The 21,224-nt window shown below is 50.2% G+C and overlaps 1 protein-coding gene across 20 annotated transcripts in view; it reads left to right on the top strand.

The window, feature by feature from the left end:
* Positions 1-21,224, top strand: part of VPS13D (vacuolar protein sorting 13 homolog D) — a 316,308-nt gene that overhangs the window by 73,739 nt on the left and 221,345 nt on the right. For 7 of the 20 annotated variants that reach the window (XM_049107161.1, XM_049107176.1, XM_049107173.1 and 4 more), the window contains exons 1-5: positions 13,250-13,584; positions 13,785-13,862; positions 16,242-16,432; positions 16,533-16,613; positions 20,035-20,151. The exons of 1 other annotated variant lie outside the window; for it this stretch is intronic. In XM_049107161.1, coding sequence (XP_048963118.1) covers positions 13,371-13,584; positions 13,785-13,862; positions 16,242-16,432; positions 16,533-16,613; positions 20,035-20,151 — 681 coding nt within the window. In that variant the 5' untranslated portion in view covers positions 13,250-13,370. Of the gene's footprint in view, positions 1-5,298; positions 5,452-8,171; positions 8,345-13,248; positions 13,585-13,784; positions 13,863-16,241; positions 16,433-16,532; positions 16,614-20,034; positions 20,152-21,224 lie in introns of those variants that run through there. 12 more of the 20 variants (XM_049107143.1, XM_049107142.1, XM_049107140.1 and 9 more) reach the window with 6 other exon arrangements.

Here is a 21,224-nt window from a genome sequence, read left to right as displayed (position 1 = left end):
CTCCCTCCTGCTCCCTCCCTCTCCCCCTCCCTCCCTCTCCCTCCCTACCTCCTCCACCCTCTCTCCCTTCCCACTCCCTTCCCCTCCCTCCCTCTCCCTCCCCCCTCTCTCCCTCCCTCCCCTGGACTCCTCTGCTGCAGAGCTGAGAGGCTGCCCCGGGGCAAAGCTAACCGGGAGCCAGGGACTGTGTTCTAGCTTCGCCAGGAACCCGCAGTGTGGACCTGAACCTCCGTGTCCCATCTGGAGCTCAGACCTTGCACCTGTAAGCCAAGAGGGCGGGCGTCTGAGCTGTCCCCAGCTGTCCTGAGCTGTCTGGGCCTGCGCTGCCTGATACGGCACCGGCACCGGGGGCCCTGGCCACCGTTGAGCACCGAGCGCAGCCAGTGCTACCCGAGGCGCGTGAAGTACATCTCAGGGCAGGATGCGGATTTTGAAGACCCAGCACAAAACAGATATAAAATATCTCATCAATCATTTTTGCATTGATGGCATATTGACATAACATTTTGCAGTGTCAGCTAGATAAAATATTAACATTAACTTTACCTGTTTGTTTTCATGCTAACGTGGATACTAGAACATTTGGAATTAGTATGTGATTCGCACTATATTCCTATCAGACAGTTAAATACCTTCACAATTTGATGAAATGAGTTTGTAATTACAATTGCAACCCCGCACCCCCACCCTGCCTGGGGGGCCTGAGTGGCTCAGCTGGTTGAGCATCTGACTGGATTTCAGCTCTGGTTGTGACCTTGGGGTAATGAGATTGAGCAGCCTCTGCACTGGGCATAGATTCTCTCTCCCTCCCCCTGTGCTTTCTCTCTAAAAAGAAAAAAAAATTGCAACACCTCCCCCCACCCCTGAGATCCCTACCTCCCCTCTGGGACTCTTAAAGCCCTTATCACTTGTTACGATATCTTATAATTTACATCTCTGTTACATTTATTGCTTACTGTCTGCTCCTCTTGCTAGAACATAATCTCCAGTGAGGCAGGGGTTTGCTATTTTGCTTAGTCATGTGGCGCCAAGTACATAGAATAGTGCCAGGCTCATAGTAGGTGCTCAATAAAAGGTGAACGAGTGAATGAATGTAGGCATAGGAAGTATGGGGGGGTTCCATTGTCACCAAATCTTCCAATTTTTCTAGAAAGGCCCCAAATACAGATTCTCATGTATTATCTCCAGCTTTTAAAAATATTTTAACAATTTATTTTGGAGGGAGTGCAAGCAGGGGAGAGAGGGAGAGGGAGAGAGGATCTCAAGCAGACTCCCTTAACTCCCACTTAGAGCCCATGTGTGGCTTGATCCAACCCCTAGAAAATGAGCTGAGGCAAAATCAAGAGTCCGACACCCAACTGACCGAGTCACCCAGGCGCCCCAATCTCCAGCCTTTTAAATGTTGTAATTCTAATTCTGTTACAGCAAGGTGTGGGCCAAAGGAAACATTTCTGTAGTGTCCAGTCCTCTCTGGTCTAGAGGATTCTGGGGGCTGATGCACACTAGGCCAGATGAGAAAGGGCCTGATGGAGGGAGTCCTGAGGAGGCCCCTCAAATCTAGCCTGTCCCAGAAAACTTGCCCCTTGTGGGCCAAGGTGCATCTAAGGGTCCAGCGTGGGTGGCGATTAAGGGACATCCCCCACCTCGTGTGCCCCTCACCAGTGGGGTGTCCGTGGCCAGTAGATGCTCCCATGCTGTGACCGCTGCATCTACCGTGGCTCAATCCTGGGACTGAATCCTGAATCGGGCTCCCAACTCAGTGAGGAGCCTGCTTATCCCTCTCCCCTCCCCCCTGTTCATGCCCTCTCTCTCTCCCTCTAATTAAACAACAAAAAAAAAACCTTTAAAGTTTTTAACTGCTATGAATAAAGCTGCTGTGAACATTCCTGTACGTCTTTGCAGACACATGTGATTCCATTTCTCTCGGGTAGATATTTAGTAGGAGGATGGCTGTCTGGTCCATGCGCCTTCCGAGGGATTCCAAAGTGAGGGCCCAAAGACTTTTCAGTAGTACTAGTTGATTGGTGTCCTGGCATCTGCATTTTTAAAAAATATTTTATTTATTATTTATTCAAGATAGACAGAGAGAGAGAGAGAGGCAGAGGGAGAAGCAGGCTCCATGCCGGGAGCCCGATGTGGGACTCAATCCTAGGACCCGGGATCACGCCCTGGGCCAAAGGCAGGCGCCAAACCGCTGACTTACCCAGGGACCCCCTGGCATCTGCATTTTTAATAAACTCCCCAGGTACAGCTGAGGGTTCCTGTGCTAGAAGATCTGGACTCAGATCCTTCCGCTCTAATGGGCTGCTTCCCTTCTGCCTCCCATCTGCAGAGTCTGAGGTTTCACACCCAAACCTCATTCCCCGAGGGGACCTGGCGTTGAGATTCTGATAGGCGGTTCCCACCCCTGAGGAGCTCAGGCCTTGCCAGGAATGTTCAGCCCGCAGTCGCCTTCATTAGCTCAGCGTTATGAGGGTTGATAATTATGATGGTTAATACCCTACTGCAACCTTGCCATCAAGCCTCCTGCATCTTCTGACTTTTATGAGCTGAGGTCTTCCTGTCCTTGTGGGGCTGATGCAAGATGAAGGGTTCATTTGTTCATTTATTCCTTCGTTCACCTACAGCACCTCTAACCGGGCCTTTTCTGTGCGAGGCAGTATCTCGATGCTAGAGAGGCATTTGTGGAAGGGAAAATCAGTGCTTTCAGGGTGCAGAAAGGTGATGATAAGTAGGAACAAGATAATTTCAAGTACCATTAAGTCCTGTATATGAGGAAATACAACAGGGTGATGGTTGAAGGGAACCTTAGGTAAGATAGCGGGGAAATGCTCTGGGAGGTGGAATCCAGCTATAGGACCCTCTGGCTATAGGACCCTCTGGCTATAGGACCATCCAGCTATAGGACCATCTGAGGGGGCCCCCGCAGCCTGCAGCCTCTGGAGGAAGACTGGGAGCTCTTCAGCTGTGGCTGGTTTGTATGGAGAAGTGCCGCACGTGTAAAGGGCACGCTAAATTTCAAAAACTTACTATAAAAAATCCCCCTAAAATACCGCATGATTTCTTTTTCTTTTTTTTTTTTCCTGTCGGCTTCCAGGTTGATATGGTCATATTCTGGACATACTGAATTATGTGAAATACATGATTTTCCCTTTTTTTCTTTTAAAAAATGTACGAAGTAGTAAATTAAAAACTACGATGTGGCTTGTCTGTGTGGCTTGGACAGCAGATGTGGGGGGAAGGCATCCTAAGGAGAGAGACTGGGGGACGGACGGGGTCCTGGGGCAGAACCGAGGGATTGGGGGGAGCAGGGGCCCGGAGGAGGACGGGGGGCGGGGCCCGAGGAGGACCGGGGGAGGGGCCCGGAGGCGGACTGGGGGCGGGGCCCGAGGAGGATCGGGGGCGGGGCCCGAGGAGGACTGGGGGCGGGGCCCGAGGAGGACCGGGGGAGGGGCCCGGAGGCGGACTGGGGGCGGGGCCCGAGGAGGATCGGGGGCGGGGCCCGAGGAGGACTGGAGGACGGGGGTGGGAGGAGGACTGCGGGGCGGGGGGCGGGAGGAGGATCGGGGGGCGGGGCCCGAGGAGGATTGGGGGGGCGGGGCCCGAGGAGGACTGGGGGCGGGGCCCGAGGAGGACTAGAGGACGGGGGTGGGAGGAGGACTGCGGGGCGGGGGGCGGGAGGAGGATCGGGGGGCGGGGCCCGAGGAGGATGGGGGGCGGGGCCCGAGGAGGACCGGGGGAGGGGCCCGGAGGCGGACTGGGGGCGGGGCCCGAGGAGGATCGGGGGCGGGGCCCGAGAAGGACTGGAGGACGGGGGTGGGAGGAGGACTGCGGGGCGGGGGGCGGGAGGAGGATCGGGGGGCGGGGCCCGAGGAGGATTGGGGGGGCGGGGCCCGAGGAGGACTGGGGGCGGGGCCCGAGGAGGACTGGAGGACGGGGGTGGGAGGAGGACTGCGGGGCGGGGGGCGGGAGGAGGATCGGGGGGCGGGGCCCGAGGAGGATCGGGGGCGGGGCCCGAGGAGGATCGGGGGCGGGGCCCGAGGAGGACTGGGGGCGGGGCCCGAGGAGGACCGGGGGCGGGGCCCGGAGGCGGACTGGGGGCGGGGCCCGAGGAGGATCGGGGGCGGGGCCCGAGGAGGACTGGAGGACGGGGGGTGGGAGGAGGACTGCGGGGCGGGGGGCGGGAGGAGGATCGGGGGGCGGGGCCCGAGGAGGATGGGGGGCGGGGCCCGAGGAGGACTGGGGGCGGGGCCCGAGGAGGATCGGGGGCGGGGCCCGAGGAGGACTGGGGGCGGGGCCCGAGGAGGACCGGGGGCGGGGCCCGGAGGCGGACTGGGGGCGGGGCCCGAGGAGGATCGGGGGCGGGGCCCGAGGAGGACTGGAGGACGGGGGGTGGGAGGAGGACTGCGGGGCGGGGGGCGGGAGGAGGATCGGGGGGCGGGGCCCGAGGAGGATTGGGGGGCGGGGCCCGAGGAGGACCGGGGGCGGGGCCCGGAGGCGGACTGGGGGCGGGGCCCGAGGAGGACCGGGGGCGGGGCCCGGAGGCGGACTGGGGGCGGGGCCCGAGGAGGATCGGGGGCGGGGCCCGAGCAGGATTGGAGGACGGGGGGTGGGAGGAGGACTGCGGGGCGGGGGGCGGGAGAAGGACCGGGGGGCGGGGCCCGAGGAGGATCGGGGGCGGGGCCCGAGGAGGACTGGCAGACGCGGGAATGGACCAGCGCGGTAGGAGCCTGGGGGTCGGCTCTCCAAGGGCTGGGTTTAATTCAGGTGTAAGCGGAGCTGCTTTAAGCAAGGAAGTGGCTCGGGCTCGGGAGTTGTAGCCGAGCCCTGGGCGCCGACCCCCGCGGATTCCGGCGCCTGCTCCCCTGCCGGCCTCGGCCCCCTGCCCCCTCCCCGGGCTCCCTGCGCCCTCCCTCTCCACCCCCCCAGCAGGCTCCCCGTTCCAGTCTCCCTCCTCCCGCCCCGCCCCTCCCTCCGTCCCCCGCCCCCATCTCCCACTCTCCCCTCCCCCCAGCCAGGCTCTCCCTGCCCCTCCATTCCCCGCCCCCGTCTCCCCTCCAGCCCCGTCTCCCCCTTCTCTCCCCCCCCATCTAGGCTCTCCCGGGCCCTCCGTCTCCCCCCTCCCGCCCCCCACCCTAGTCTCCCTCCCCCGGTCTCCGGCCCCCGGCCCCCCAGCCCCCACTGCCCCGCCCCCGGCTCCCCCCGGGCTCCCCCCTCCGCTGCCCGCCCCCCCCCCCGCCTCCGGGGGTCCGGCTGCAGCTGAGCCTCGGCGAGCGGCTGCGGGCGGCAGGGGGCGCCTCCTCGACGACTCGGCGCTCGGCTGGGCAGGCGCCGGCGCGTCGGCCGCTCGATTGGTCGGGTCTGGGCGGGCCGGACGCCGCGGGCCAGCGCCATTGAGGAGCCGGGAGGGGCAGCGCCGCGCAGGGCCGGGCTCGGCCGGGACGGCGGCAGGTACGGGGGCGGGGGGCGCGGGGGGGCGGGGGCGGGGGCGGCCCAGCGCCCGCTGTGTGTCGGCCCCGCCGCGGGAGCGCGCCCGGGACCTGGGACCCGGGACCCGGTGCCGGCCTCCCGCCGCCCAGCTCCTCGGGGCCCCGCCGGTCCCGCACGGCCCCGGCCCCGGCCCCGGCCCCGGCCCCGGCCCCGGGGTGCGAGGGCTCAGCCGCGACCCCGCGAGCCCCGCACGGGCGCCGGGCCGCCCCCCGAGGGTCCTCAGCGCCCGCCGGCTCGGGGCCCGCGCTCGGGGGCGGCGACCTCGGGCCTCCAGCCGCCCGTCACCGCGCCCCGGGGTCACGGCCGGGCCGAAGCCCTCCCCGGGGCGGGACCCGGCGCCGCGCCCCCCGGCCTCCACCTGCGAGGCGGGGCCCGGTTCCCGGGAGCCCGAGGGCCGCGACCCCCCGCGCCCCCTGACCCCCGACCCCGACCCCTGACCCCGCGCCGGCTCCCCCCGTGCTCGGGCCCGCGGAGCTGCGCCTCCCGGGGGCTCTGTCGGCCCGGCCCAAGGTCGCGCGGCCGCCCCCAGCGGTCGGGGGTCGGGGGTCGGGGGAGGCCCCGGAGCGCTTGGCGGCCCGCCTCGCCGGGCTGGGGCCCTGCCCGACCCCGCAGCCCCGGGGGATCCGCTCGCCTCGCTGCGCTGCTACAGCCTCGGGGCCCGGGACCCCCACCCTCGGGGCCGGGACCGCGCTCGGGGCGACGCCGGCGGCTGGCGGGGGCGCTTGGGGCCGGTGCTCCCCGATCTCCGCGCCGACCTGTTGAAGGTCTCGGGCACAAATGTCTCTCACCAGGCCGCTAAACACATCTTTTTTTTTTTTTTTATTTTAAAGATTTATCTATTTACTTATTAATGAGAGACACAGAGAGAGGCAGAAGCAGGCTCCATGCAGGGAGCCCGACGCGGGACTCGATCCCGGGACCCCGGGGTCACGCCCTGGGCCGAAGGCAGGCGCCAAACCGCTGAGCCACCCAGGGATCCCCCCATCTTATTTATTTATTCATTTATTTTTTTAATAATTTGTTCTTGTCATCTCTCCTCTGAACAAATGTGTCCAGTGATCTCTAGCACATCCTTTGTTTTACGCAAAATAGGGCTTAAGAAGACGTTTGGGAAGAAATGAGTGTTTCATCAAATACTGTTTATTTACCTTTCTCTTTTCACTGTCACCGACGGCGGAATGAAGATCTTGCTGCAAGTGCAAGACACTGTTGACAAATACAAATACAAATAGTCGGCCTTTCCTGGAGGTTCAGCTGAGCTTACAGGGTTGGGGCACCTACAGTCATGTTGGCTCAGTGCTTGAGCGACTGCCCTTGGCCCAGGGCGTGACCCCGGGGTCCTGGGATGGAGTCCCACGTCGGGCTCCCTGCTTGGCACCTGCTTCTCCCTCTGCCTGCGTCTCTGCCTCTCTCTCTGTGTCTCTCATGAATAAATAAATAAAATTTAAAAAAGAAAAAAAGGATCTAAAACTCTTCCAGGGCCTTGTGTTTTGGGTCTTTGTGAGGAGGTATCATTTGGGATACGTGTGTCTTCTGGCACACACATGAATCCCTGGGCTTGGGGCAGCGTGTCTGGAAAGGATCCTGAAAGCGCTGGTTCCAAGTGGGACGTGTGCCAGAGCAAATTTGGAGTGTCCAGCGTGGTGGGCTGGTGTCTGAGGTGCTTGGCTCCGAGCAGGACTTGGAACTCACCGTTCCAATTGGGATCTACACGCTAGCCAAGCGATTTCAGAACTCATTTAAACTTTCGTGTCTCAAGTTCCCTCGTGTTAACTTTTTGTAGTAGTAAAAGTAATCGGTGTATTTTTTGCGATGCTAACACACACAGTTTTCTCCTAGGTTGTAGTAATGTCGTACTGACTGTAAATACTGTAGCTGGAACCAGAGGATTTCTTGTATTTGTATTAGTAAGATAGTTCGTTATATCAGCATCATCTGGTGCCTGGGTACCTGTAATGCAGTTCCAGAACATTTAAGAACAGTGATAAACCACTGCCTCCTCCCTCTCATTTATGTTACTTTAGGAATGCTCTTGATAAACAAACTTGCAAAACTGAATTAGGGAAGGCTTAAAGAGGATCATTGCAGACTATGAAGTTCATTGAAATCTCTTAAGGCATTTTTGTCTTAATGGGTTAAGAACCCTTGACAGGGTTCTTTCTTTTCCTGTCTGTCTTTGGACAGGGTTTTTTTAACCTTGGCGCTGTTGACATTTGGGCTGGATGATTCTTTGCTGTGGGGGAGCTATCTTGTGCATCATAGGATGTTTAGCTGTTTCCATGGTCTTTATTCTCAAGATACCAATAGCAACCTCCCAAAAAATGTGTCTAGACATTGCCCAATTACACTTGGATGAGAACCTCTGAGCAGGACAGTCTAGTCCCAAGGTGAATTACTAAAGGCAGGCAGTTTAATGATCCGTTACATCAAAAAGATAGACAGCTTGGAATTATAGGTATTTTTTGGTAAATTTGTAAGTGACTGTTCCTTGTAGCTGTGTCAGAATGTAGACGTGTTGGTTTGATTCTCTGCTAACGGGGCATCTTGCAGTGCTCTTTACCCCCATCTTTTCTAAATCTGCTTTGCATTCGTCCATCTATAGGGAAGGTCAGGTAGGAGATCAGCTTAGAAAATCACCTGGTTTTTCTCTTGACTTCCTTTTTTTTCTTTCTCTTTCATAGATTCTTCTATGACCATGAGAGAGAGAAATAAAGAATGATCCATGATTTCTAAACACCTTGTCTTGAGGATATAGTCATGTTGGAAGGTCTTGTAGCCTGGGTTCTCAATACTTATCTGGGAAAATACGTCAACAACCTGAACACTGACCAGCTCTCTGTTGCGCTTCTGAAAGGCAAGTACACGTATTTCTTTTTGGTAAAGTATGCCACTGCACATGACATTTTTTTCTTTCTCTTTTTTTTAAATATTTGTTTTGTTATACTAAGAATAATAAAATATAATGCCCAGATGGCTTTGTACTAAATATGTGTAAAAGGAAGTAAGTTCTCCCTCATGACACTGATTATTATTACAGGATAACTTAAGTATGTAGTTGTATTGCTGTAGCTTTTAGGGAACTATTAAATATTAAAAAAAAAAAGACTATACTGCTGCTGATTGTGCTTTATCGCAGTTAATTTTTTAGCTGTATTTTTTAAAAGAATATTTATTTATTTATTTATTTATTTATTTATTTATTTATTTATTTATTTATTTATGAGAATACACAGAGAGGAGAAAGAGAAGCAGAGACACAGGCAGGGGGAAAAGCAGGCGCCATGCAAGGAGCCCGACATGGGACTGGATCCCGGGGCTCCAGGATCAGGCCCTGGGCCAAAGGCGGGGCTAAACTGCTTGAGCCACCCAGGCTGCCCTAATTTTTTAGCTTTATGAAGCTTTATGGATGTGGCCATGATGTAATGACAGTGACATTGGCTTCAAATCCTGTTATGTTACTTATTAGCCATGTGAACAAGCCATTGAAATTCTGAGCCTCAGTTTCTTTAGAAAAAGCATGTAGTATACCTCTCCAGAGTTGCTGTAAGACTCAAATGGAGCAAATGGAATGACATTTAAAGTTTCTGTCCTGCTGCTGGTTTATAATAGACATCAAGTCAAAGTTTTAAACTATGTTACTATAGGGTCTTCAAAAGAATAACATTTGAGAGATTTTAGCCTTTATGGGCCTGTCTTTGGTAAATGCTTATACATGGTTTAATGCAGTGCAGGAAACTGGTGTGAGGTTTGGAAAACTGCTTTTTCTACCCCCTTCTTTTTTAAATTTCTCTTTATTCACAATGGAACACTCAAACAAATCTGGAGAAAGGAGATAAAGTCAGTCTGCAAGCATGTAGCATCACAGTAAGTGGAAAGGAGATCTCAAGTACGGCAGAAAGCTCACCTTCCTGGGGATATGGATTTTGGCAGGTGGCCCAGGACAGGTTAGTGGGGATGGCAGCGGCACAGATTGTGGGAGAGTCTGAGAATGGGGTGCCAGTAGCTCACTTGTCAGAAGTGTTGTTTCTAGGTTTTTCCTGACCCACCTAAAGCAGTGAAAGGATCGTGGCAGCCATAGGCTATAGGGAGCTCTGCAGTCGCCCCTCCCACTCCCTTTCATTGGAGACAGAAGTAGGCTTTTTCTTCATCTCTAGCTTCTGTCCTGACCTTTTTGTCCCATCCTTAGAAGGGAGCTGCTAAGTGCAAGATGGAAGTGACCAATCTGTCAGGGAAGAGGATGTGTTCAAAGTACAAGAGTAGTGTCCAGTGTCATCTCTTTGGTCATTTACTGAAGTTCTCCTACATGCTGTGGAGCTCACTAGGTTGTACAGGACAGGTAACAGGGCCTAGAAAGAGAATTGCAAATCATAACCTTGTTTATAAAAGAGATAGCTCTTTTAAGACTAATATGGTAAGAGGATGTTTGCCGAAGAAATGAATAAAATTTGTGGTATCTGCTGTATCATGGATTCTGTACTAGTAACGGATCTCCGTTTTAGGATATCTCTCGTAATGGCAACTGTGTGTGTCTCTCTGATGCTTCAAAGTGCTTTTCTGTGCTTCCTGTTTAAAAAATATTTTCTGTGCAGAATAGAAAAATAATTTTTCTTTCATAACCGGTATTAGTGTGGTGTCCCTTCCTTATGGATTTAAATCACCCCACAATGCTTGGCTAGGAAAGTGTTGGGGCATTGCAGTTATAGTTGAAGCATATTTGGAGGCAGAGGGTACTGTATAGGAATAAGAATATTATTTCAATCCATCTGCAGATATTTAGTGTCTGAGATGCTTTGGGAGATGCCAAGGAGATGGAGACAGTGGTCAAGAGTATGAGTTTTGTAGTAGGCTATGTCTGTGTGTGTGTTTTTTTTTTTTAGAGAGAGAGAAAGTGGTGGGTGGGGGGTGTGCAAAGGGAGAGGGAGAGAGAGAATCTTAAGCAGGCTCTACAACCAGCGCAGAGCCTGACTTGGGCTCGATCTCATGACCCTGAGATCATGACCTGAGCCCAAATCAAGAGTCAGACGCTTAATTGACTGAGCTGCCCAGGTGCCAGCCAGACTGGTTTTGAATCCCATTTCCTCCATTTACCAGTAACTTGGGTAAATTACTCCAGTCCTTCATAAATTCTCAAATTCTTTCTGTAGCATCTTTCTGTAGGAGGAGAGAATATTAACTGTCTCATAAGGTTCTGCGGACTAGACACGCTAATGCGGGTCAGAGAGCTTAGAGCTGCTCGGGGTGTAGAGGGCGCCTCGGTCAGTGTTAGTTACCATCATCTGCCGTTTTCATGATCGTCAGCATGTGATTGGCTTGGGCTGGACTTCAGGGCTGGATTGGGTGCACATATGGAAAGTGATTAACAATGCAAAATAGCACACGAGTCGTGGAAGAAGAGAGAACATGTCTACGATTTTATTTGTTCCGTCTCTCAGCAGACACCACTAAGCACCTGCTTAGGGTATGGCTGTGTGTGTTACGGATAATACAAAAAGGGGGGACAGTAGAAGACCCCTCGTAACAGCTGCTCGTAACCATGAGCAAGTTACTGAAGCCTCCTCTTCACCCCTGTCCCTCTTGCCGCCTGAGATCAGAGAGACGTGGCACAAACTCTAGTGCTGCCCCTTACTATCAGCTCTGCGCTGTTTTTTTAAAAAAAGATTGTATATATTTATTTGACATGGTGGGGGGAGCACAAGCAGGGGGAGCTGCAGAGGGAGAGTGAGAGGGAGAAGCAGGCTCCCCACTGAGCCAGGAGCCCAGAAGGCAGATGCTTAACCGAGCCACCCAGATGCCCCAGCTCTGGTATTTAAGCATACGGCTTACCTGTGCGCCTGATTTCCCTCACCTCAGAATGGAGAAGATAATGGTATTTCCTCATATTGTTGTGAAGATCAAATGAGATGATGGACACGAAGCTCTTGGCTCCAGTAGGATCTCCCATGCTGTTCCTGTTGCCCCACATCCACCGCCGTAGGCCCTGCCCTCGGAGACCTGTTAATTCGTCGGCAGTACAAGGCAGCGTACGCTGTTGCTCTAGAGCCGCAGGCACGGTGCGCCAGGGTGCCAAGGGGGGCCGACCTTCACCCTGTTGGGAGGATGCCGGGAAGGCCATTCCGGAGGTGGTAGCGCAGGATCCTGGCAGGCGGCCCGGGGTGGGTCACCACATTCCAGGTAGAGTGAGGCTTGTGAGCACAGGCAGGAGGCAGAAAACTCGCAGGGCGTGTTTGGGATGGTTTGGGGCCAGGAGGTAGCAGCTGCCAGTGTCACGCCAGGAACTTTGAACCTTGGGCAATAGGCCTATCTTATATATGGGGCCCAGTGCTTAGGTCCCCCCACCGTTTTGTTCCTTATCCACTCTGCACCTCAGGCTGACTTTTTAAGTGACACAGGGGCGCGGGAAGGGAGTTAGTTGTCAGTGCTGACCAAAAAGCCACCAGCCTCCAGATTTACCCTGGTTCTAGGGACTCGCCTTCTTGCTCAGCTCAGCTGAGGAGTTTGTGGATAAGACATCCAGGAATAAGCCCGCACGTCATCTGCCTGGAAAGGAGCGAAGAGCACTGTACCTACTGTGGGTCCCTGGAGGGACCTTTCCCAGCAGGGCAGTTGTGGGTGCATATTTGAATGGGTGGGGAATCTGAGAGCCTTCCCTCCAGAACCGCTGAGCGCTGCTGCTGTTTTTGCCCGATTCCTTTGTTTTGGCAGCGGGGCTGCCCTCTTCTCATTGTTTCCCTGGGGTCTTCTCCTTCCTAGACCACTTCTTTTGCTCTCTGCACTTCAGCTTTAATTTTTCCTGGCATGTATTGCCTACCATTCCTTCCACTTCCCCAAGATGTACAGCAGCCAAGGAATCCCAGTGCCAGCCGCCTTTGTGACAGATTTGGGTATTGAAAAATAGGGCAAATGATTCAAATTGCAAATGATGCTCTTCAAAAGAAGAAACTATGTGCTTTCTCCTTTTAAGTCAGTTTCAACTGTTGAGGAACATGTTTCATGTTTCCCCCCTACTTATGATCATTGCTCCCCAAATGTGGAAATAGAGTTGTTTCTGGGCTCTCTGGGGTTATTAACTTCTCCTTTTGGTTCGTCTTAAGCTATGTGGGGACACATGTTCCTGCAGAAGTCTACAACGTGAGCTGGTTGCATTTGCTTAGCATCTGCCAAGCTGCTAGATCTGAATACTTTAGAAGCCAGTTACCCACAAATCTTGAACAGTCATTTAAAGGAAAAAAATAATTGTTTCTTGTATTGGTTTGTCTCTGGCTGGCTTGCCTTTCTTTTGAGTTCCTGTACCAGTTAATGGTTGCTGGGCAGTTGTCTGTACTCTCTGTTCTCAGAAATTGCCTTCGGTGGTGCAGTTTTGTAGAATGATGGCTGTCTCCTCCGCCCCTTAGGACGGGGACCCCGCCTTCTCTTCTTGTATTTCCAGTGGCCAGCACGGTGTCTGCTGCAGATTGGGGAGTGGTATATCAGTGTGTTCGCATGACTTCCACAGCGAGGAGAGGGAGAGATCCAGCCACACCCTCTCCACTATGCTTCGGCTGTTCAGGGACATCTTGTACCTCTTGGTTTCAGTCCTATAAAAGCTGGGTCTGAAAAGGACCTTCAGCGGTGGTTTGTTCTTTGCTTTCTAACAGGTAATTAGGCCTGCAAGCATAGATGCAGAGAACATGTGGAGCTAGTCTTTCCAGAAGAGAGTATAATTCCCTTTGGTGACCATCTTTATTTAATTCTCATGGGCTCTCATGTTATGTGCAATATACCCATTTTGGGGGAGTGGGTGGGTTGCCAGAGCTTGTTAAAAATGTCAAATTTCTGTGTTTCAATCCCAGAGATGTCTTGAGGGGGGTCTAGGAGCCTGCATTTCTTCCCAGGTGACTTAGATGGCGAATATTTGCCTAAACCAGGGGTCTGCAAACTGGTTAGCTGGTCAAATCCAAACTGAGAATGGCTTTTTTTTTTTTTTTTTAAAGGCTTGTAAAAACCCAACAACACAAAACAACCAGAGAGAATATACAACAGATAGTCTAAAGCTTAAAGTATTTACTGTCTGCCTTATTATAGAGAAAGATCCTTGCCTACACCCTTCACCTGCTGGTGAGCTTCAGCTGTCAGAACGGGATGGTTCGGGAAACTAGTAAAGCTAGTGTACACAGGCTGATTGTGGGGTTACTCCTGGCTTTTTATAGCTGGGTTAAGCTGTAAGACTTCACCTTTAACTTTTAATGATTTGCATATAGTAAGTGCCTACTGCATATGTTGGGTGAACATTTCATGATGTCATTTTTATTTTTCAGGTGCTGTTGAGTTGGAAAACTTGCCCTTAAAGAAAGATGCCTTGAAAGAACTAGAATTACCATTTGAAGTCAAAGCCGGTGTGTGGAACTCTACAGGAGAGGGAGGCAGTTTTGAGTCTTATTCTGCATGGGACAGGAAAACTGAGAGCCCTTGAGTTTGGCTCTGTTTGAGCAGGAAGAGGCAGGATAGGAAATACCGAGTTTAGATCAGTCCTCAAGTTTGGCCTTTTCTATTAGGATGACCTTGGGGCAGTGGTGGGGAGGTCAGGTGTTTCCCAGACATATTGAATCAGAACTGCCAAGGGAGTGTCCTTGAACCTGCATGTTTAATAAGTACCACAGGTGATTCTTACATTTCCTAATGTGTGAGAACTTCTGTCCTAGATACAGGGGGTTCTTATTTTTGGAGAGTTCATTATATTACTGAGAGGTTGTTTATTGAATGAAAGGTGGGCTCTGGCACAGTGTGCTTTCTGGCGGCGTGGCTTTGGGGGAGTTTCCTTGCCACTCTGTGTGTGCTTCTTAGTCTTTAAGATGAGATGATAATCATTGTACCTACATCAGAGGGTTGTGGAAAGGAATGCATGAGTTACTGCGTCAAAATTACTCGAAACAATGCCTAGCACACTAAATAGATGTTTGCAGTTACTGTAGGAGTTCTGCAGTTACTAGGTTTGGTAAGGAAACAAGAATTGTCTTGGAGTAAATTTATTCTTTGTTGGGGCTCTTGGCTTACTCAGGCAGTGGAACCCGCGACCCTTGATCTCAGGGTTGTGAGTTCGTTCCCCATGTTGGGTGTGAAGATTACTTAAAAATAAAATCTTTATAAAAGTTCTTTGTTAAATGACCATGTATAAAATTAGTCCCTATTCAGACGCAGCGTCATCATTCAGTAATAGCTTGTTGATGTCAGTCTTTTCATTACTTTTGAGTACTTATGTTACAGTAAAATGCAAGTACAGTGCAAATCAGTTGCTGGGTGAAGTAGGATAGAAATCTTGCAAAAGATTTAGGCTTTCTTGAAGTCACTTCGAGTGATGGGTGAACTGCTGGAATCACAGGCAAAGGCACTGAAAAATGAGAATCTGAAAGAAACTGAGGAATGATGATACTGAGGGCACTTCCAAAGAGTTATTATTTGAATGTCAAAGGATTAGGAAAGGCTCTTGCGGGAAATTGATGAAGTTTCCTAATATTTTTGCAAAAATGACCCTCTTTTACTTTTTTTTCTCCAAAAAGTAAATGAAATATAACAGAGGTTATATTTTGCTGTCACCTAACTTATCAGACATGCCTCTTCCCCCCAATAATTTAGGTTAGAATTACAATCGCACACTAATTATTATTAAATTGTTTGTGAGTTGGCATATCGTTGGTATGTGGTTTGAGTTATGATATAAATTATTAAATAGAAAAGACTTTCACTTTTCTAGATAAAATCCAAATTAAAATGTTTTAATTATTTGTTGCCATTTCTTAATTTATTACTGGATTACACAGTTGATCACTTGGTGTTAATATTCTCCTATCTTCAACAAATCAATCCTATTTGAATTCTAGATCTTAGAGGGTAGAAATCACTCAGAAAACATGTGTTTCTTTCAGAGGGAGCATATTAGTTGGGCCATGTGGATCTTCCAGAGATCCTTTAGGACAGTTCAGATATTCTTCTGCGTTATTCCTTAGTGGTAACTTGCCTCTTATTAATTGAATTTAAAGAAGACCTGTGTCCTAGGAGACTGCTAAATATGGTAGCATTTGGGAAATCAGTCTGAGTTCTCATGAAGAATCAGGATTCTTTCTCGATAGAGTGCCACTGTAGCATTTTAACCACAGTTCGGTTGGTGTGTTCAAGACTGGATATACTGTGAGTAACTGCCAAGAAGTGCTTCTCAACCAGCCCAGTAATAATGAACAAGAAATGAGTTTCATGCTCATGGGCTTGTGCAGGTGCTGTGGGGAGAAAAGACAAGGAAGTTTAAGAGGTAGTTCACTTGGGGAAGAAGGACTTTGCAGAAGCGAGGTGTTGCATTTGATAGGGTTAAATTGGGCTTTTCTTTTTTTAAGATTTTATTAGAAACAGAGATAGCAACAGATAGCACAAGTGGGGAGGAGAGGGAGAAGCAGGCTCCCTGGTAAGCAGAGAGCCCAACTTGGGGCTCGATCCCAGGACCGGACCCTGAGATCGTGACCTAAGCCGAAGGCAGGCACTTAACCAACTGAGCCATCCAGGCGCCCCCACTTTGGGCTTTCCATGTACTTTATTGTGCCTCGTTCTTACAGATCTCAGCCTACAGCTTTCTGTTTCCCATGTATGAGAACCTGCTGCCTGTTTTCTTAGATTAAAAAATAAATGGTAAAAATACTCATGCTCCTTATAGAAAACTAAAAGGATGCAGAAAACCAGTAAGAAGTAAAAATGTGGATGGATACTTGACAAGACTTTGCTTTTCCCAGGCTTAATTGGGAAGGTAACTCTTCAGATTCCCTTTTATCGCCCCCACGTGGATCCTTGGGTGATCTCCATCTCCAGCCTTCACTTAATTGGAGCCCCTGAAAAGCTAGAGGATTTCGATGATGAGAAGGAGAAACTCTTGGAGAGGGAGCGCAAGAAGGCTCTGCTTCAAGCCCTGGAGGACAGATGGAAGGTGAGGCGCACCCCGTCGGCCACCAGACCCAGACCAGCCACGGTGAGACATGAAGTGAGCAGAGCACTGGATCTGCTAACACCAGCTCTTTCCTTTGCAGAATGAACGCCAGCGGAAGGGGGAGTCCTACTGGTATTCAGTTACCGCCTCTGTAGTTACGAGAATTGTGGAGAATATTGAAGTAAGTCCTCCTGACTTTTTTATAAAGTATAAACATGACAGGGACTTCTCCAGCTTAACTGTGTCTTGCTTCTCGGTACCATGTTTCTTGTAGGTTCAACTGAAATGATGTTCTGAGCCATGGCTGACTGCTCAGGTCAGCTCTTACAGGCTGCGCCAAAGGAAAACCTGAAAAGCAAGTCTCCAGCCCTGGGCAGACATGGGTTTTTCTTGCTTCAGCTTGTGTCAGTAGGAGTTTTCCTTTCACTCACATTTTGCTTTGTTTTTGAATGTTGGACTCACTTGCCGAAAGGATGTGCCTCCTTAGAAGCCAGGTCACCTAAACCTTTGTGACTGATCATTTCGGGGCAAATCACTTCACTTCTCGGTCTTGGTTTCTTCATCTGTAGAACGAGAGAGGTTGAATACACAGTTTCTAGTTGATTCCATAGTGAATTGCGGACAGCCCACGGAGATGTTTAATCTCCTACTGATGGATCTGGTGGTGGTTTGATGAGTTACAGTGTCAGGGCTGGTGGCCACGGTTTCTACTTTACTTACAGTTTTGTTTTCCTCCTCAAAAACTAGACCAGGGTCTGCTCTCGTTTTCACAAATGCCCTAAGAGTAAGCCCATACATAGCACCTCTGGGGTTTTCTTGCAATGCCAACGTGACACAGGCCAAATGGTTTCAAGGTATACTACTTCCCCTCAAACTGTCGGAGGTTGTTGGTTTCATAACTGTCATGAGATTGACAGAGAGATTGGTACATTTGAGGTGAGCGCTTTGAATTCTGTTTTAGACAGTTGTATTTTTTTTAGCTGTCATTTATTTTAAATAATTCATCATTATTTTTACTAATAGCTTGAACTAACTGAGATTTAGTTCATATCCCATGAAGTTCACACTTTTAATGTATACATTCTAGTGTTTTTTCTTTTTTTAATTTTTAAAAAAAGTTTTTATTTATTTTGAGAGAGAGAGAGAGAGAGAGCGCGCGCACAAGTGGGGGGAGAGGCAGAAAGAGAGGGAGAAGTAGACTCCCTGGTGAGCAGGGAGCCCAGTGAGGGTCTTGATCTTAGGTGAATCATGACCTGAGCCAAAGGTAGATACCTAACCCACTAAGCCACCCAGGTGAGGCGGCTCCACTCTAGTGTTTTTTTTTTTTTTTAAGATTTTATTTATTTATTCATGAGAGACACACAGTGAGAGAGAGGCAGAGACACAGGCAGAGGGAGAAGCAGGCTCCATGCAGGGAGCCCGATGTGGGACTCGATCCTGGGACCCCGGGGTCACACCCTGGGTCAAAGGTAGGCACTAAACCACTGAGCCACCCAGGGATCCCCTCACTCTAGTGTTTTTTTTCAGTGTGTTTACAAAGTGCCTAGATTACAGTCCCTAATGGCAGACCACTTTCATTACCCCCAAAAGAAACTGCATCCCCACTTATAGCCACACCCTTTCCTCCGCTCCCTCTAGCCCCATGCAACCACTGAACTACTTCTCTTATGGAAACTGCCTATTTTGGACATTTCCTATCCATGTGGTCGTACACCATGTGGCCTTTTGTGTCTGGCTTCTCGCACTTAGCATAATGCTTTCAAGGTTCGTCCATATTGTGGCATATTCTGGGACTTGATTCCTTTTTATGACTGAATAGTGTATTCCATCAAAGATACAGATTGTCAGAGATAAAGTTGAATGTTAGTTACAGTGGTAGAAACAGATTTTATTCAATAACTTTTTTTTTTTTTTCCCAATAACTGTTGACAAAAGTGGAAAGAACAGAGCTCTACTCCAGTTTGCACAGGGGTGACAGGGAGAGGCAGGGGATCCGTGTGGGGGAGGGCTCAGGTGAAAAATGACCCAGGGTCAGTGTCCATGTGATAAGATCAGCTGTATCTGCTAGCTGGGCTTCTGTGCTCCGAGAGACAGAGACTGAGATTGAGACTGGTCTTGTCCTTCCTGGTGATGACATTTCAGAGGAATGGTTTTCAAGTCCTTGATTGTAGGAGATACATACATATCTCATAGAGACAGAGAAAGGATTCACAATTGTAAGCTGTCTTTGGTACATGCTCTAAGAAAGGGAGGTCAGGGACCTAATGTCAGGCGTTGGCTGGAACAAACAGCCCTGAGCTTTTCCAGACAGGAACTCAGAATGAGGCTGGAATGTCCCAGGGACACAGCCTTAGGCTTGCTAGAAGCTGTGTTAACATGTGCTCAGATCTCTCTGCCTAGGAGGTTGAATGGACTATCCATACTGAGAGGTTTTGCGGTTTTCGGGATATACTACATTTGTTTATCTGCCTATCAGTTGATGGACATTTGGGCTGTTTCCACTTTTCGCCTGTTACAAATAATGCTGCTGTAAACATTCATGTATATGGTTTTGTGTGAATATATGTTTTCAGTTCTCTTGAGTATATACCTGGGAGTGGAATTGCTAGAGTCATCTGGTAACTGTGTTTAATTTTATGAGGAACCGGCAAACTGTTTTCCAAAGAGGCTGCACTGTTTTACAGTTTCACCATTGATGTGGGAACATTTTAACTTCTCTGCAACCTCATCCACCCTTGTTACTGTCTGTCTTGTGAGGATGACCACACTAGCGGGTGTGAGGTGCTAAGTTGCTGTGGTTTTGATTTGCATTTCCTTAATGGCTAATGTTGGACATCTTTCCACATACTTAAGGCCACTTGTATATCTTTTTTGTTTTTGTTTGTTTGTTTTTAAATTTTTATTTATCTACGATAGTCACACAGAGAGAGAGAGAGGCAGAGACACAGGCAGAGGGAGAAGCAGGCTCCATGCACCGGGAGCCTGACGTGGGATTCGATCCCGGATCTCCGGGATCGCACCCTGGGCCAAAGGCAGGCGCCAAACCGCTGCGCCACCCAGGGATCCCGACTTTATCCACTTTAATAAGTTCTGTCACCTCTCTGAATTCAACATCATTCAATACAAAAGTCCACACGTTATTGCAGAATCTGTTTGTATTTAGAGAGCCCCTGAAATTGACTGTTCCTAACCCTCTGCGCCAATGCTGAATTATAGCTTTATCAAACTGAAGGAGAACTTTAAGGGCAAGTTGGGGGGTGATCTGTTGAGATTGTATGAGCTCATCAAGGCTCTCTTGGAGACTGTTTCCCAAAGTGGTATTTCTATATAACTGATATGTCATGGCTTAGGAGGAAGAAATTGTTTTTCTTATTCAGGCTTGCATTGATGTCCTGTGGGGAAGGTGCTTCCCGCCGCAGAGCGGACTGAAGCCGAGCGGACCGAAGCGGAGCGGCCAGCGGCCCAGCAGGAAGCACCCACTTCCCGACCGCCTCTTCGGCCGCCACAGGACTACTGTGGCTTATTTAAATGCTCAAGGGCAGTTTGACGTCTACCTGTAGCACATGTCTAAATGCATTTTCCTTTTGTTCTCCCCTTTGCAGTTAAAAATTCAAGATGTTCATTTGCGCTTCGAAGATGGTATTACTAATCCGTCCCATCCTTTTGCGTTCGGCATCTGTATTAAGAATGTGTCCATGCAGAATGCTGTGAATGAACCTGTGAGTATGCACTGTGCTTGCAAGCTAGGAAGAAAGCACTGATTCTGGGGAATTTGGGGCTCTGCCTTTGGTCATTGCATGTTCTGTAAAGGAGATCGCATTCTTTCTTACCACGTTCTTTGGTGGGAATGTATATTTCTTGCTGTGTCAACAGATTAATGTGCCGGAATAGGGAAGTGGCCCATTTTCTCTGATGTTTTGTTATTTCACTCAGAACCACATTAACATTTAAGGTCTTTTTCATTTTATGCACAAGGAAACTGAGTCACAGAAAAGATTTCAGCTTTGATTTTCTTCTCATGCTATGTGTACTACTGGGGTAGGCTTCTGTTTCCTAGAATTGGTGTGCCCTGGCAATATTGGTTGATGCCTTCACGTCTTGAACCCCATTCTCCACCTCTCTTCTGACCTTCTCGTTCGTGGTCTTTACCTATGGGACATCTCTGTGGTGTTTTAGGCTTGTCACAAGCAAAATTATCCCCTTATGTTTCACTGGCCCATTTTGCTTCCCTGAAACCAAATTTTTCCCTTTATTCTCTAACAAGTTACCGAATGTTACAACGAATAAAACTAACATCCTTTGAGCTGTTTTCTGTGCCAGCCACTGTTGTGCTTACATGATTTATCTCATTGAATTCTCAGTACTTTTTACCACCACTGTTAGCCTCATATTGCACACAGCTAAGGACGCTAAGGTTACAGAGTGATGGAATGGTGGAACCAGGTCTTGAGCCCACATGGACCAGTTGCAGAGTAGGGGTTTGCAAACTGCACTGTAGAGCAAAATCTCCCCTACCCCCGTTTTTGTCTGTAAAGAATTACTGGATCATGGTCACAGTCATCATTTACATATGCTTCAAGGCTGCTTTTGTGCCCCAGAGGGCAGAGTTGAGTAGTTAAAACAGAAACTGTGATCCACAAAGCCGTCATATGTACTTCCTGGACTTTTTCAGAAAAAGTTTGCCACCCTTGCTCTGGAGCATGTGTCCTTACCGTTACACTTATCTCCACAAGCCTGTGCTCATCCTTTTGCTTCATATTCCTTAACCTCAATATCCAGCCGCTCACAGCAT

The sequence above is a fragment of the Canis lupus genome, chromosome 2 (genome assembly GCF_003254725.2).
Source record: "Canis lupus dingo isolate Sandy chromosome 2, ASM325472v2, whole genome shotgun sequence".
Taxonomy (NCBI): domain Eukaryota; kingdom Metazoa; phylum Chordata; class Mammalia; order Carnivora; family Canidae; genus Canis; species Canis lupus.
The sequence above is the reverse complement of the archived record's forward strand: the minus strand, read 5'-3'. Positions and strand labels throughout refer to the sequence as shown.